The sequence below is a fragment of the Podarcis cretensis genome, assembly GCF_951804945.1.
Source record: "Podarcis cretensis genome assembly, chromosome: 1".
NCBI classification, from domain to species: Eukaryota; Metazoa; Chordata; class Lepidosauria; order Squamata; family Lacertidae; genus Podarcis; species Podarcis cretensis.
Window position 1 is genome coordinate 94477927 of NC_137170.1, and position 18038 is coordinate 94495964.

General features: G+C 39.6%; 1 protein-coding gene across 4 annotated transcripts in view; it reads right to left on the minus strand.

Annotated features, from left to right (window-relative positions):
- Positions 1-18038, minus strand: part of ADCY5 (adenylate cyclase 5) — a 188457-nt gene that overhangs the window by 69223 nt on the left and 101196 nt on the right. For all 4 annotated transcript variants that reach the window (XM_079993071.1, XM_079993070.1, XM_079993073.1 and 1 more), the window contains 2 exons: positions 8860-9009; positions 6486-6607 (listed from right to left, as the gene is read on the minus strand). In XM_079993071.1, the coding sequence (XP_079849197.1) occupies positions 6486-6607; positions 8860-9009 (272 nt within the window). The remainder of the gene's footprint in view (positions 1-6485; positions 6608-8859; positions 9010-18038) is intronic.

The window sequence follows — 18038 nt, forward strand, 5'->3', positions numbered from 1 at the left end:
AACTGATGGTGAAACGTGGTGAACTGAACTTAAAATAGGGAAAAAGAGAGAAACCAAAATGGATAGATTTGTCCATCCCTAGCAGTAGAAACACTTTTACTGCTTGGGTCAGATGTGAAGACCTTTTGGTTCTTTAAGTCTTCAATGCTGTTTTTATGTTTTACTGTCTACTCTTCTTAGTTTTAATGTTGTCATGGACTGTGTTTGGCTACTACACATTTTTGTTTTATTGCTGTTTTATACTGACAACCTAGCAGTTCGAAGTGCAAGTAGATAAATAGGTACCGCTCCAGTGGGAAGGTAAACGGCGTTTCTGTGCGCTGCTCTGGTTCGCTGTACGCCGGTGCCCTTGGCCAATAAAGTGAGATGAGAACCGCAACCCCAGAGTTGGTCACGACAGGACCTAATAGTCAGGGGTCCCTTACTGACACTTTAGATATGGTATACAAGTAACACTCCTCCCCCCCGCCACGCTCAAACTTTATTAATCTTTAACAAAGGACACTCAGTATAATTACACACAAATTTAATAAAAACCATTCTACAGACAGACTTTATTATTACTATTATTTATTAAATTTTCATACCGCCCTATACCTGCATTGAGAATATAAGTCAAAAACCATGGTCTTTTTAAAATTTTAGTTTTTATTTTAATTGGATTATGATTTGATATGTTAACTGGATTTTTTATTGGAAAATTAATAAAAATGATTTAACAAAAAAACAAAAAAACCATGGTTGGAAGCCAGAAAAACTGATTCTGAAGCAGATTGCACTGCTTACTACTACATTGTTAAAAGGATTTAAACAGCGATAAATGAAGCAACAAATTGGTATGTTTTGGTACATTAAGCAAACCACATTAGAAAGCTAAACATGTATTTTATTTACAGAGCTGACAAGTCCACTGCTGTATTCCAGCAAATGCTGGTTTAACTTCCACCTTTCAAGACATTCTAATTAACTGACAGTGACAATAACTGCTTCTCCTTAATCAAAGTATATTTCACAACACTTAACAGAAATTTTAATTCTCACTGCATCTGGATACAACCTCTAAAAAGAACACATTGGTGAGAAAAATTTAGAGGCATATAAATGGTGAGTAATTTTTGTTCTTGAGCTTGACACCTCTTTTTAAAGTACCAAGATGACTATATTTGGCAAATTCCAGATACCATTAAGGGGTTATTGTGGCAGTGGGATACCATTTGAAAACCATGAGGTAAAAACAATCTATGCATATCTTAGTGCTTTTATGTCTGCTATAAACTAGTCCAAGATGGAAAAAAGGACTGCTTTAACAGTGCAGTTTGTGTTATTTACTTTAAAAAGTGAATTGAGAGCTCCTGGAAATCCCATTTTAATTTTTTTGACAGTGACCATTATTTTTCACAAACAGATGTAGGCAAAGATCAATTTCTGCAGCAAGACTGTTTTTGTGTTAAAGCAGTTTCTCACATTTTAACTTTCTGAGAGTGGGAATGTTTGCTTCCCCATGAAATGTCAATATACTGTATAGTCATAATTCACATCACGAGTGAATATGAGCCTGAAATAGATTTCACATCATCACTAACTTCTACTTACGCAACACTGTAACAGCAACTAGATTAAAATATTTTATGAGCAGGCATGACAGGAAATCCTGGGTAAATTACCCCTAGAACTGTAATTCTCATTGCCGCATTCCTGAGTTTGTTTATTTTATGCATTTATGTTCAATGTTTCTATCTCTCCATTTTTATAAAATTATACTCAAGATAGCTAATAAAATCATCAACAGTAAAAACCATAATCTTGAAACATTAGCGGTCAGAGACCTAGTTTAAAAGACAACAGCAAAAAATGCACCCTGAAAAAAGGGTAAGTTAAAGCTGCCTGCTGAAAGCTAAGCAGTGATGGGCCTAGCTGAACCTCTAGACTTTTCCCTGGTATCCACTTGTCATATGAGAAAAAACTTAGGTGTCCAGAACTGCTCCTTGCACACACCCTGGATTAACTAGAGCATTTGTGTGCTTTGCCAGATGTGACTGGTGTTCCGCAGATGCTTCAGAGATGGATTAGCCAGGAGATGTGTGCATTACAACAGGAGAGGGCATGATTGGAGAGTGTGCCCTTTTTTGTGTGCACACGTGGATCTGTGGCTTTCACAGATGCGTAAGAATGCAGGACTTTCCCAACCTGATGTTTCCCTTGCATGGCATGGTTTCTAAACCAGCCAAGGTCACAGGGAGCCGTTGTTCCCTGGTTGCTCTCTGCTGTGTAATTTAACCAATGCCACCTCCTGGTCCCATTCCCACCACCACCAGCAAACACTTGCAGGGATCTTTCCCCAAGAGACATCTCTAGAGGAGACACAAAACCCTGTTCAACTGAGGCGCCCACCTTCTGCCAGCCCAAAGCACTGGCTAGCATTTATGGAGTGCCACGAGATCATAAGAGCATAAGAAGAGCCAGTTGGATCAGGCCACACATCTAGTCCACCATCTGGTTCTCACAGTGGCCAACCAGGTGTCTCAAATGGTAGCCCACAAACAGCAGCTGAGCACAAGAGCACTCTCCCCTCCTGGAGTTTCCAGCAACTAGTATTCAGGTACATAGTTGCCTCCAACTGTGGAAGCAGAGCATAGCCATCATGGCTGGTAGCTATCAGTAGCCCGCTCCCCCATGAATTGGTCAAATCCACTTCTAAAAGCCATCTAGGTTGATGACCAGCACACCCTCCTGTGGAAGTGAGTTCTACTGACTAACTATGTACTGTGTGAAAAAGGTGGATTAAGCAGGCCAGCTCAGAGGACCTAGTGTGCATATGGAGCTAGTCCCTGTGTGCAGCTTATAAGTGCAAGGAACCTACATATATGCATTAGAGAACATGTAGCTAATTACAGTGGTACCTCGGGTTAAGTACTTAATTCGTTCTGGGGGTCTGTACTTAATCTGAAACTGTTCTTAACCTGAAGCACCACTTTAGCTAATGGGGCCTCCTGCTGCTGCCGCGCCACCGGAGCACAATTTCTGTTCTTATCCTGAAGCAAAGTTCTTAACCTGAAGCACTATTTCTGGGTTAGCGGAGTGTGTAACCTGAAGCATATATAACCTGAAGCGTATGTAACCCGAGGTACCACTGTATAGAAAATTGCAGGTGAAGGTATGGAACCAGAACTAAGTGATCGCTCAAAGTATCTTTTAGGTACAAAAGCTTGGCCTTGCTGAAGCATGCATTTAGGACAAGCCTTCACAATTATTACACAATGTGTAATAAGCCAAAGGCAATGCCCCAAGCATGGACTGTAAGCGACCTAATAGCTAACAAGCCTGCTATTTTGCAGTCCTAGAAGACAGAAAAAATAGGTTTGTTCAGTCCCTGGAGGACCACCATACATGAAAGGTGGACTGCACCCAGATCAGTGTTCATTAGCTGAGCAACCTTTAAGGTGGATTTAAGAGAGATACTGTATACGTTTATATCAGGCTGAAGTAGGGCTACTTTTAAAACCAGAAGCTTTTCCTTTAGGGATAGTTAATACAGAAATTCCGAAGGACCTTAGAAATTTGTGTATGCTACAACCACAGCTAGAATGGTATTTGCTCGGAGATGGAAAGAGGATGCTGTTCCAACCAAGGAAGAATGGCTGATTAAATTGATGGATTATGTCGAAATGGCAAAATTAACAGGTGTGGTAAGAAACCAAGAGGAAAGCTAATTTATTAAAGAGTGGGGAACATTTGTGATACATTTCAAAAATCGTGACATGCAAGTAAGTGCATTAGTAAGTAGGGTTAACTTAAATCAAGCAGTTAAGAGTATTATCAAGATTAACTGTAGAATAATTTAGAAATGGAGCAAAGTGGAAAATGCAGTGTTAAAAATTTAAATAAGATAAGAAACCAGAAAAGGGGGGATGGAAGTCTAATATGTATTGGAAATATGTGATTGTAAGGTGTATATTTGTAAATTTTCAAAAACTGAAAATAAAATTTACAAACTCAAAAAAGAAAAAAGTAGGGCTACTTTTGTTCTTGGGGGAGGGGGGAGCTAGTGCTTAATCATTTGCTAGTCATTAATTGTTTGTTGTTGTTACCTGCTCAGTTGCTTCCCCCACTCCCCATCTGTTCCTATTCACCACACATTGCCAATACAACTTCAGATACACAATGGCCAGAGCACAGATCATAGTGTCTATCAGTGGGTACTTCTGAAAACTGCCTCATCCTTCTGTGTGACATGTTTTGTTTTGTTTTTTGTTATTTAAAGCCCCACTTACTGCACGGATCTTAGCTGTCACTATAAGGTAAAGGGACCCCTGACCATTAGGTCCAGTCATGGCTGACTCTGGGGTTGCGGACTCATCTCGTTTTATTGGCCAAGGGAGCCGCTTCCGGGTCATGTGGCCAGCATGTCACTATAGCTGTCACTATAGCTCTCCACAAAAAAATACGGAGCAGGACTGTGGAGTTCAATGTGAAATTATCCAACTTCCATGCAGTAAGTAAGTCCTATACATGTCATGGACCAGGATCACTCACCACAGAGAGGCTGACTCCAGTAGTATAACAACTATACCTGGGTTGGGCCATTTGTTATGCTACAGAGACGCTGAGTTTCAAAGAAATGATAATGCTGAGACAGGCAGGTCAGATATTGGTATTGGAACTAGATAGACTTGGCGTCTCAACATTTGCCTAGGTCCATATCTGGTTTCTGAACTGTTGCTAGTGACTACCCAAACATGTCTAACCTGTTTTCTGATTACAAGTCTAGAGCCTTGTTTTTATTAAAGGCAAACTGGACATACTAAACATAACTAGGATAACTATGTGTCTAGGGCTATTGCTTATATATTTATATTTGCCCAGAGTGGCTTGGGCAACCCAATCAGATGAGCCGGGTACAAATAAAACAACAACAATTTTGTTTCTATTAGATACAGTATACTGATTTTTTTACAAGTCTCCTATGTACACCTATCCTTGTAATGAAGGCCACAGAAATTACTGGCCTCAGGAAATTTTAAATAGCCTGTTTTAGTTATTTGTGACATTTTGATGTCTTGAGAAGGGCAGAGGGAGAAAAAAACTTAGACACCAGGAAAATGGCTACTTACAAGTCAGCAGTTATCTATGTGAACTCAGATAAGAAAACCATGTGAAAGCATATATTCACCCTCCTCAGTTATAAATCTCTACCTTTTGGAGAAGTTACACAATATTTAAGATATAAGGATACTATAAAACTCGCAATTTTATGTGTTGGCACAATTAGCTAAATACAGCAAACATTTTCATCTGTTTATCTTAAGACACACATACTTAATTATGTTCCCTTTCTGAGCTATCTTTTTTCAAACCTCCTCCACCTTGTGACCATTCTCTCATCTTTAATTGTTCTCCCTTCATCTCAGCAAATTGGCCTCCTTTTAAAACTAGTTGTTTGTTTAGATGACATTAATAAATAAGGTTTAAATCCAGTGAAGTTGCTGGATGGGGACTCTGATCTTGAAAGTCTGATTTCAAATACCACAGAAAAGTGTCAAATGTATATAATGCTGGAGTCAACAAGGCCAATTAAGGCAGGTTTCTTCTAATTAAAGAGCACAGATTGAAATGCATAGATCAGTTATGCTGTACTGCTTTGATTTCAGCTGATTAATTTTCAATTAATTTGATAAGATTAATTAAGTCAGTCCAAGAATTTCTGCTTAAATAGTTTGAGTATTTGGGACCAAGTCATTTTAAAGGCAAACACACAGGTTTTAGTGCAAATTAAGATAATCAGATGATCAGTGCATGAAATCACTTGCTGCCTAGGCTAGAAAATATTATTAGAGTATTTTTCAAATAACCTATGAGTCTTAGGACTCAAAAGGCTTTAAAAAAGAAGATGATGACAGGATTGTATCTGACTCAAGAGTACACCCATTGAAACCAAATGACTTAAATTAGTTATGTTCATTAATTTCAATAGGTCTACTCAGCATATGACTTAGGCAGATAAATCCATAGTGGTAAGTTACTGCTTTGTATTACTTTCAAAATGAAACTTCACTTTCCATGGACATTTGAGATAAGAACGTCAAATTATTTCTATAATGATTAAACAAGACGTAAAGACAAATCAAATCTGTTTTACCTCCTATGTGCATGGTTTTCTCTACATGTGACACCAGCAAAGATTAGTCTCTCACTCTCTACTCTCATATACAAACTTTATAGAAGGGAAGGGAAGGCAGGAAAAGACTAAAGAAGTCATCCTTAAACTCACACCAAGGCCTGAAGTCTGTTTGGAGTTGCTTTGAATTTTGTTCCCCTCTCTCACTTAAAGATATGTGATTTGCAGTTCTGCTGCTAAAAATGGCAAACAAAGAAATTCCATTTATGCTTACCTCTCAGACATACATATTGTTTGCTTTAGTTTCGTTTCTTTTTAAAACATGCTACCGTGTTATGGGTTCATTCCACGCCTTTACCGTTGCACTTACCTGACATTGTCATGCTTCTGTATGTAAATTTTATGAAACATCATATCTTCTTTTTTGGCATTAATGTCAGCTTTCATCTCCATGGCAACATGGCGAGGAAGTACGGAGAGCAGGAGGCGCTCCTGTGGTGTTAGACAGATGAGCCAATTAACATGCCTGCTCTCTATTTAACAACACAAACACACATCTCTTCTAATCTCATATAAACAAAATGAAGCTATCAGTTCTGCAGTGAATGGGCAGAATCATGGATATTTTCCATAAAGCCAGCCTTTATGTAAGATCCTATTCTACTCAGTAATTAAGCAAGTCATAATCCATCAGATTTCTCTCCAGTTCCAATTTAACTTCCATTCATAGAAGTTAGACTCTCCAATGTTAGCAACATCAAAAGGTAGCTGTTTTAACGGAGTTGGTGGTGCACAGAATACATGTTGACTGTGCATTGTTTGTGGCCATTCCACGGGCTCTGTAGGCCATAGGACAAAATATCATTCATGAAATTTGGCTTCATTTATTTGTTATGTAGCAGCAAATCCAGTTTCTAATACACGTTTATGGCTTCAGTAACTATGAAGAAATGACAACAAATGACTTTTGTATTTTGTATTTCTTGTGTCAAATGTGAAGGTTGAAGATCAGAACTCTCTACTGATACTGAAATGCATGAGCATTGTCCTGCCTTCTTCTGGCTTACAGTCCCAGTGGAGGTCAGGTTAATGCTGATAAGAAAGAAGCCATATTCTAAAAAGCAGGGTCACAGCAAGGGATGTCCAGTCAAATCCAGCCAGATTATGGGCTGGGTAATTTGTCAGCACCTTGGAGAGCTCACACCAGCCAATGCTTGCTAGGACTCACTTAGGAAGAGCTGTTGTCTCAGCAACAGGCTGAAGCCTTCTGAAGACTCCTATTAGTCCAGTCATCCCTGAGGTGCTGTGTATTCTTTTAAGGACCATTGCCCTGTTCTGTAACTGCTGGCTCCTATGGCTTGGAGGCAGTGAAGAAAGAACTAGTGTCCTCTGTGATGAAGAAGTCCAGTAAGCCCACATTATCTTTCACTCTGAGTCTGCCTCTGAGCTAGATAGAGAATTGTGGCCAAATAATATAAGAAGCACCATCTCGCTACTGGAAACTTGTGTACTTTGCTGCTTTGCACATGACAACAAGATAATCTTCTCCATTGCACTACACAACAATTGTTCATAAAGGTTGCACCTGGGAAATTTTATGGGCCCAAAGTACATGTGTTTAAAGATGCATAAACATGCATGGATGACTTTCACATTTTAACCGTTTGCTGTGGAAAACACCAGTTTCATATTCTCAGTAGTGCATTTTCTCAGTCCCTGTATGAGACCAAAACAACCAGAGCAGAAAGATAGCAAAGTAACACATTTTTCTCAGGATATTAAAAAAGCACTAAAATCTTTATTGTGTACATTAGAACCAAAAGGGTTCAAAAGGTGACATATGAATCACTGACACCTCAGTTTCAGAAGTAATTATTACATACTTGTGAATCTCTAAAAGTGAATTCCAAAGGCTTGTAGCCAACTAAATTCTATTCAGAGTGGACCCATTGAAATTAGTGAATCTAAATAAGTCATGTTCATTGACTTCAATGGGTCTACTTTAAGTAGGACTAGGATTAGATGCAACTCCACGTTCCTTTTATCTATTTACATTAGATGGAGTTGGGCAGCTGGGTACAGGATAACAAAACATGCATCTGTGCAATGTGGGTGGAATCAAACTTAATTTCTGTCGATAGATGTATCATCAGTCCTCTTTAGATCATTGACAATTCTCTACCTGCATCTTAAAGATGCTCTCAAATTAACTAGATAGCTCACAGACACTCTACCATGAACCGCACTCACAGAAGGATGCTACTAATTAAAGCTGATTAAGTAAATTAATGCTCTGTGATAACACCGGAACCAGGAACACAGTTTTGGCAAACTACTCAGTGCTGCAAATCAAAATGTTCTCAGGAGTAGGATATTTCCCCAATTCATGATGTTTACCTCCCTCACCCCACAGACCACCTACTGATTTCTCCTAACCTGATAGATATATTAAAGCTTTTGGGTCAGACTTGGGCTTTGCCTAAGCTGAACCTTGGAGAACATCATCATAGTCCTGGGAACTTTTCTCCTGCAGCCACAAACGGCAGCAAAAGCCAGGTCTCTATCAAATCACAACTTCAATCAGAATTACTTGAACATTCTGTATTCTTCCTATGCAAGACCCATATTGCCACACAAAAAGCCCAGAAATTTGTTCACCACAAAAATATATAAAATAAAATAAGATAATCAAGCTAAAAACCCCCTCATCCTTGAATGTATTATCATCATCATTTTTCTTTTACCTGTTGCTGGTTTTCTCTCTGAGAATGTAGACGAGCTTGAATGCATTCCCTGGTCTCTTGAAATGCCTGTCTCTGGGACACCTCAGCTGGATAGTGTGTACACACACCTACAATGTTCGTGCAGATGAAGATGAGGATGTTGGACACCAGCTGCATAAGAGATAGTGGAAGGAGAGAAAGACAAAACTGGTTACAGTCCAGAAACCAGGGTAAGAATAGCACCAGATCCAAGGCCAGAATGCCCTCTTCTGAACCATGTATGTAATCATTGTCTTCTGCTCTAAGCAAATTATCTTTATGGAAGTCAATAGCTGCAGAAAGAGTAACAATATTTATCCTCTGGTCCTGCTTACAGAAGAGGTCACATAGGCAGCCAGACACAGTATATTTTCCTGCTGTTTTGGTTAACAGATTTGAAGATACCTCTTGCTTTGCTTTAAAATATGGTCATACACACGGCAATAGCCATCAGCATCTGAGTTCTGGAAAGTTTTAAAGAATCCCATTAGGGAGATGAATAAGCACCTAATTCAAATATGGGCAAATATCCCAGTCTTTCCACAAAGAAGTCCACTTTTGATTACTCTAATCACACCTCATTTCAGTAATGTAATTTAAGGTAGTGACAGGTACAGGGATCATTTTGTGCAGCTGTTGTTTTGGAGTCCAAAACCCTTGCCAATCTACTGCAAATCACTCAGATCTAACGTAAGATTTATATCTTTTTTTCTGCCCGGCCCTAACCTAGTCTACTATCAGGCACACATATATAACTACAGTGGTATCTCGGGTTAAGTACTTAATTCGTTCTGGAGGTCAGTTCTTAACCTGAAACTGTTCTTAACCTGAAGCACCACCTTAGCTAATGGGGCCTCCTGCTGCCGCCACGCCGCAGGAGCACGATTTCTGTTCTCATCCTGAAGCAAAGTTCTTAACTCAAGGTACTATTTCTGGGTTAGCGGAGTCTGTAACCTGAAGTGTATGTAACCTGAAGCATATGTAACCCGAGGTACCACTGTACACTCCAATTTGATGCCATAGTCTATACTTAATGGCTAATCTAAGCCTGAAGAAAAATCAGGGAAAAATAAAGCTAGTGTGACAGTTTGGAGGAACTGATTGGTTTCTGATCAGCAGACCATGGTGATTCTTGCACACATATCTCAAAAATCCTTGGGAGTTGTTATATCACTTATCCCCTACCTCTCCAAACCCAATGAGATGTTTAGGCAAAGTTTAAGTAATTTAAAGGGGCTAGTATGTTAAGAACAGTAATGAGGAACCTTCCAGATGCTGTTGGATTCCAATTCTCATCAACTCCTTTCTTTAAAAGTAGAGCAGCAGGTGTCTCTTCCTCAAGTTGCCGGTACTTCAATAATATTTCCCCCAAAATTGGTTTACAGCCTGACAGCCAGCACATTAACTAGTAAATCAGTTGTGATGTTTGACTGCCCTCTTTGCACATCTGCAAAGACTTGAAACCAAAAGTGGCTCCAGATGACAGAAAAGTGTTTGCGTATAGGGCTGCAGGTAGTTAAGATAGGGAAAAGCAAGCAGATTCGGCTCCTGCTTAACACCTTTGCTTTTAAAGGTCAGATCTCAGGCTCAGGCAACAACTTGTAGCTCTGCAATATAATTTTCCTGCCCTCTCCTCTGCCCACAAATCTGCTCTAGAGGATTGCGGGGATGGAACCTAGAGCATGTTTAGGGGGTGCTATGTGGCAGATGATGTGTGTATATTCATGTGGTTTTGCAATGAGGTTTTTTTTTAATGCTTCTGTTTTGGTTTTTAATACAGTGGTACCTCGGGTTACTGGGACGAGGGTGGCGCTCTGGGTTAAACCACAGAGCCTAGGACTAGCCGATCACAAGGTTGGCGGTTCGAATCCCCGCGACGGGGTGAGCTCCCGTTGCTCAGTCCCTGCTCCTGCCAACCTAGAAGTTCGAAAGCACGACAAAGGCAAGTAGATAAATAGGTACCGCTACGGCAGGAAGGTTAACGGCGTTTCCGTGCGCTGCTCTGGTTTGCCAGAAGCAGCTTAGTCATGCTGGCCACATGACCCGGAAGCTGTACGCCAGCTCCCTCGGCCAATAAAGCGAGATGAGCGCTGCAACCCCAGAGTCGGTCACAACTGGACCTAATGGTCAGGGGTCACTTTACCTTTTTACCTCAGCTTAAGTACTTAATTCGTTCTGGAGGTTTGTTCTTAACCTGAAACTGTTCTTAACCTGAAGCACCACTTTAGCCAATGGGGCCTCCTGCTGCCGCTGCGCCGCCGGAGCATGATTTCTGTTCTCATCCTGAAGCAAAGTTCTTAACCCAAGGTACTATTTCTGGGTTAGCAGAGTCTGTAACCTGAAGTGTATGTAATCTGAAGCGTATGTAACCCGAGGTAGTACTGTATACCTCATACAGCAAGTTGACTAGGGAAAACGGGGGTACTGTAAGTAAAATGTAGCTAGTTAGGCAGTTCTGGGGAGTCCTGGAAATGACTTATAAGGGAATATGGAACATTGGGAAAGTGACAGTTGGGGGGTGGGGGCAGCTGGGCCAGAAAAGGAGAAGAGAATGGTGGGCTGTTGAGGAAGAAAGTGTTGTTTTGAGTTTGTGAAGCCGTACACCTGGTGAGGGGAGCCTGGATTCAAGTTCTGGCTGTGGCTGTTACAGATAGATGCAGAAAAATGCAGTGACAAGGGACAGAATGGTTGTAAGATGAAACACCCAGGCGAACTGCACCATCATTTGAGACTGGGGGGGGGGGGCCCTCAAGGAACTAAGCTGGGGGAAAGGACCGCAGTGTTAGTTCATTTTACCAGAAAGGATACCAAATTGTTAAGGGCATTTTATGCTAGAGAAAGTTATTCCTTCCTTCAATCAAAATTGTTTTAACAAAGGGGTTTGTGTAGGCTTCCAAACTCCTTTCTCAGATTCTGAAATTCTGATTGTAGTCTTCTACTTATTGCACTATGTTTAACATAGACTAGTTTCTTGAAGGCAAAGTGCCTCTGCTTAAAAGTGTTTTATTTCAATGTTCCTTGGCAGAACCTTAGAAGGACATTCAACCTACCGAGTTGCCCTTTTAACATATCCTTAGACATGTATTTCTTTAGAATGCCATTACTGCATTGGCACTTCATTAGAACACTTTAATCTTGGCCTGCTAACATTCAGATGCCTTCAATTATTGTGCCCGACTGCATAAATGTTTCAACATTCATGGAATCTGCGATGAGCTCAGAATTTTATAAAATATATGATGGATGACTATAATTATTAGCACTTACTGATATTTGCATATATGGCATGAGAGCTGAAAATAGGATAGCCTTTCTTTATCCTTCCCTCGTATTTCAAAGTCGCGCTTCAACTTCTTTGACAGAAAGGCTTTTAATTTCATTCCAAATACTCCCACTCCCAGAAACATGCTTTCTTGGTGAGTTTCAGCTGTTAGATCACAGCAAAATATTACTTCCAGGCAAATGAGCTATGGAATTTATATCTCATCTATTCACAAATTTGATCTTCAAAGTGGCTCACATATATCACTAAAACAGTATAAATCAGTTGGTTACTTGGAATAGCTACATTTGTTCTGCATTTTACAGAAACAGAAACTCAAAGGCAATATTTCAAAGTACATTAAAACAATATATAAAGATATGAAGGGGAAATTAGGAATAAATACACAAATTTCATGCCCATTTTATGTCTGACCAATTATCTGTCTTAAGTTAAGGAACTTTAGCTGTAATCATTGCAAGACTTAAAGACTGGGAATACATGTCACACTAAGCCAAACCACGGTTTAGCAGGCCTATGTGAGTAAGTGGACTCCTAGAGAAGAACTGCTTTGCTTCTCCATAAGTCTTTTTGCTACAAACCAAGGTTTTTGCACAGTAAGCCAAAGTTTTGCTTAGTGTGTTGTTTAAACCCAGATCACAGCTCATAGTTAGTCTGGAGAGAGTTTGTTCTGGAGGCTTTTCAGATGTGCAAGTGGCTTTAGGAGAGAGGAGGGGACAGGGAACTTTCCTTCTGGGAATTTCCATATATTAGGATCCAAGCCATTATCTTTCTGAATTTTGTAAAGGTAGAATTGTATGGATGGATAGATTTGAATATCACAAAGCAAAGAAAGCAGCTTATTTTTAAAATTGTTAATACTGTAGTTTAAAATTAATTTATGTTATTTCACTAATTTAACAATATAATAGGGATGCGGGTGGCACTGCGGTGTAAACCACTGAGCCTTGGGCTTGCCGATCGGAAAGTTGGCGATTTGAATCCCCGCGACGTGGTGAGCTCCTGTTGGTCGGTCCCAGCTCCTGCCAACCTAGCAGTTCGAAAGCACGACAAAAAGTGCAAGTAGATAAATAGGTACCGCACTGGCGGGAAGGTAAACGGCATTTCCGTGCGCTGCTTTGGTTTGCCAGAAGCTGGCCACATGACCCGGAACAATTGTCTGCAGACAAGATTTAAAGAGTGGGAATATTTTATTGTTTATGTATTGTATTTTCTCTTTTTTGTTCTTTTCTTTTCTTTTGTCTTCTTTCTTCCTTTTCTTTTTTGTAAGCTTTAAAAGTAATAAATATTTTTTTTAAAAAAAATTTAAGCATGACAGGAAATGATCTCATGCTCAGCATGGGATACATGTATTCAAACCAAGGTATATCCAGTGATTTTTATTTTAATCTAGTGATTTGAGTTTGACTTAAATGAATATCATCTTCTTTGTATACATATTATTATTATTTATTATTATTATTATTATTATTATTATTATTATATACAACAGTGCTGATATTCTAAGCCAAATAAATTGACTAACATCTAAAAAAACAAAAAAAATGTTTTCTGGTGATACAATTTACCTTAAGTAAATTTACATATTAGGTGTTGATGTTCCACCTAATATGTAAATTCTGGACGAAAGTTAAGATGGTTAGTAAGAGAATGATCAGTAACAAAATATTGCTAGATGCTAAAATAATGTACTAAAATTCACTCAGCAGATCATATCAAAAACACACCACCCATTCATTTCAAACCTTTTATTTGCTTCAATATTTGTAATGGCAAAGAGAGAAATACTAAACCATCTATATGTAAAGAAATTTGGCAATTACTGAAGCTCAGTTGCCTAAGCAAACAAAAACATAAGCTTAAAGAAGAGAAGTCAGCACAAATAAAAATTACTATAGAATAGCATCCTTTTACTAATTATAGGAAGAGAAAAATCGTAGAATCAATGTCATATAAGGCTGGGGTTTTTCGCCTCACAAAGATGTTTTATCTTTTTATTCTTTTTGTAAAATAATAAATGTAAAACAGTATTAAAAATATTCATAAGCAACAGTAATGGATCAAATCAAACATCCGAAAAACAGAAAAAGCAGCCTATTTAATGTGAGAGATTTTCTGACTTGATTGCCAGGAATAAATAAAGCTAGTACAAGATTATTAAATGCTATTGCATTAGCTGTCAGATGCTGTCAAATATGGACTTGACTGTGTATCAGCTGCGAGAATCCGTTAAATGCTGGTTGTTATATGTAAGATGCTGTAAAATGTTGGCAGCTGATTCTGAATATCAAATATTTATTGAATATTCACACATTCACATAATATTTGCTAACAAAATTCACACAGCAGAATGGATTTTAACTCTTGTGTAGGACAGCCACAGAAAATATGTAGCTTCTTAGTACAAACTTTGCAAACTGTTTAATGAGGAATAACAATTTCACAGAGAACTCTAAAAACTAGTAAGCAAGAAGTGAGCAACAGCAGATTACAGGATGTGTTGCAGACTGTTCTCCTTTCCTTGTACAGTTATGTGTAGCAGATTGCACACACAAAAAATCATCTTTCTGCATACATCTTTAAATGTGTAAAACTGACAATATGGTAATTCATTGCCCTACCGTATCTATTTACGCTGAATTAAACCCAATACCACCCTGCTTTGTTTATAGCTTTCACATGCTATGAATTCCCCCCCTAGAGCCCATATATTCAAGCAATCAAAGACCCATAACATGGGAAGGCATTGGCAAGTCTTCCCATCAACACAGCAGTTAATTATAATGAGTTACTCAAGGCACACAGCATTATTGAAAAACTACCCTCCATGTCTCTAGTGCCTTTTACACACCACTAAGAACAGTGATTATACAAATCACTCTACTGTAATTCTCTGCAAAGTCAAGGTGGCAAAGCACCCAAAAACAGTTTGAAGTAGCCATTCTTGAAACAGTATATGTGTGTGTTTCATGCAACACTTGACTAAAGTGAGACAAGAGCTGAAAGTCTTATAAATGAGCTTTCTGCCCGCCCCCTCCCCTGAGAGCAAACAATACTAATTCTCATCATCGTAAAGGGATGAAATTCAATTTGGAAACCGAAGCTGAGATTCCTAAGGGAATTAAATGGATTCTAACGTACCTATAACTAAAAACATTGCTCAAGATTAGCTGCGAGTGAAATACAGGAACTGCACTTGAACTAGAAAAGATAGGGGCACCAAAGGATTTTTAAGAACACAAGACTTTTTGTCAAAAAATTACTGAGAGTGCACTGGTAGTCATGTTATTCACACAGCAGCTGTACAATTTAGCTGTACATAAAGGTGATCTCCCTGCAATCTTCACTTGGCCAGTCACAACCCTACAATGTCTGAAGTTTTCCTGCTCCCTAAAAGGACTCTGGCCTTTCTCTCTTTGCTGTACCTTATGCCTATAACTACATCCCTGAACAGGTACCCCAGGTATTTAATTACCTACCTACTTTTCTTCCTTCCAGTGTTTCCTCAAAACTCACCTTTCCCAAGTTCTTTGGAATAATCCCCTAGACCAGTGGTTTTCAACCTTCCTGAGTCCACAGCTCCCTTGGCCAACCACATTCTTTCTGCGGCTAACCTGTGGGAGCCACTTACATTCAGGTTCCATTGTGTGTAAGGGGGAATTCCCCCGTTCCACCCTGCCTTCTTTTGGGCGATGTTTTTGGCAAGCGCCTAAGTGGGAGAACACATGCCGATGGGAACCCAAGCAACACTGCTGCTTTGCAGGGCTGAGCTGACATACTCCACATGGCAGCCCCAGCTTGCCTTTCCTGAAATTAGTGTGCACATGGGGAGGAGAAGGCAAAACAAGATTAAGATCAGAAGCAGAAAAGTTTTGTTATTGTGGAGAACGAAAGCGAGAAACGCAGCGCAGGACACACATGGAGACATGGTTCTTTTCTGCAACATTCTCCCTTTCCCCGTAAAGCTGGGTGACTGTTAAGGGGGGGGAGTGTTGCCTGTGGAGAGAGGTAGAGAAAATAGTGGGGAGGGATGTTGGGGTAGGAGAGAGAAACCCAGAAGACACTCCTCACTCTCAGGGTTATTTTTAAATTCATCCATACAGAGCACACACACCATCAAGCTACTCTGCTATTTTTATTGCATTTCTCAAGCCCTTGGTGTAAAATTAAGGAACTGTTAGTTACTGAAGCCATGGAGGATTTTTTGGGGGGAGGGGTGATTTTAAGAAGATAAACATGGTGGGGGAGAGATGCAGGAAGATAACGGGCTGCAAGTTAAAGCTACTGGCTCCCTTGAATGTTCCTTGGAGAGAAAGAGATAGATAATTCAGGAAGATATGGACTGCAAAGATATGGACTGGCAGATATGAAAGAATGCCCTGACAGGGTTCCCCTGCATGTTCCTCAAGTCACCCCAGGGTGCCATGGCACACTGGTTGAAAGCCACTGCCATAGACCAATGTTTCTAAAACTAGTAACTTCCCAACATGCTGCCCATTTCCAAGGCTTAAAGCATAATAAACACTGGGCCATATTATTACATGGGATCGTAAATTATGCCATACTGTCATGATCCGATTCTTCTGATGCAGCTATTGCACTCCTTTTCTCTTTTCACATGATTATTTTGTTTTCAGAATAAAATCTGCATGACTGAGGTCAAGCAGGGCAACAAAAGCATATGGAGTCTCTCTGCCTGGGTCCGAGAAGGTATTGTATTCATTTGAAACAAGGTGCTTAAAGAAACATTTTCAAAAAACACAGCAGAGAAACACAGGGCATTATTTTTACAATCCCACCAACGAAAACATCTGATATCCCTTCTCTGCCAGTTGGGATAAATGTATGTACTAGTCCTCATTTTACAGAAGTTCCTTTCATGCATGAATCATATGAAGAGGTATCATGCATCAAAAGAGGTAGCTGCTGTGATCAGAGAGGCCAGCAGTGACCTGGACCCAGATTCAGAGACTGAAGGACCATTGTTACCAAATGGAAGCCCTTAGCACCACCATTGAGCTGGGAATCATGCATCAAAAGGTATCATGCATCAAAAGAGGTAGCTGCTGTGATCAGAGAGGCCAGCAGTGACCTGGACCCAGATTCAGAGAGTGAAGGACCATTGTTACCAAATGGAAGCCCTTAGCACCACCATTGAACTGGGAACTCCCAGCACCCATATGATAACAACCTCTGAACCAGAAGCAGAGACTGCAGACCCTGAATGAAAGTTCAGCAAGGGGCCAACACACCTGACATCAACACGGGTAGTTTATAGATTATTTGTTAAATTTTTATTCCTATCCTTTCTCCAAGGAGCCCAGGGCAACATACATGACTAATCTCACTCCCAATTTGTATCTTCACAACAATTCTGTGAGGCAAGTTAGGCTGACAGAATATGACATAAACCAGTGAAATTCATGGCTGTGTTTTTGAAGCAAACATTTTTGTTGGTGTTGTTACTTTGCTCACACAAATGACTCAAGGTGACTTACAGAAACACTGAAACACTAAAAACAAGTATGACAACCAATCAATAAAACCCGAAAACGCTACTACAAAGATAAAGGACAGGTCTTAGGTCCTATCCCATAAAAGAACCTGAAAATACACGAAACTCTTCAAATTAAGGGCAAAAAGCCTGGATAAAAAGGAAAGATTTTGCCAAATTACATTTGTATCTAATTTGCTTTATTTTTTCTCCAAAGATACTTTCTTCATTTCAAAAGATAGAACTCTTTCATCAGTTTCATCCTGTTGCTTTAAAAACTGAAATGAATAGGTAGAGTAACCCTATTATGTAGTAATTCAGAGGAAAAAAGCCTGGTACTGTACAGTCACCACAAACAGAGAGAAACACCATCTTGTGTCAATA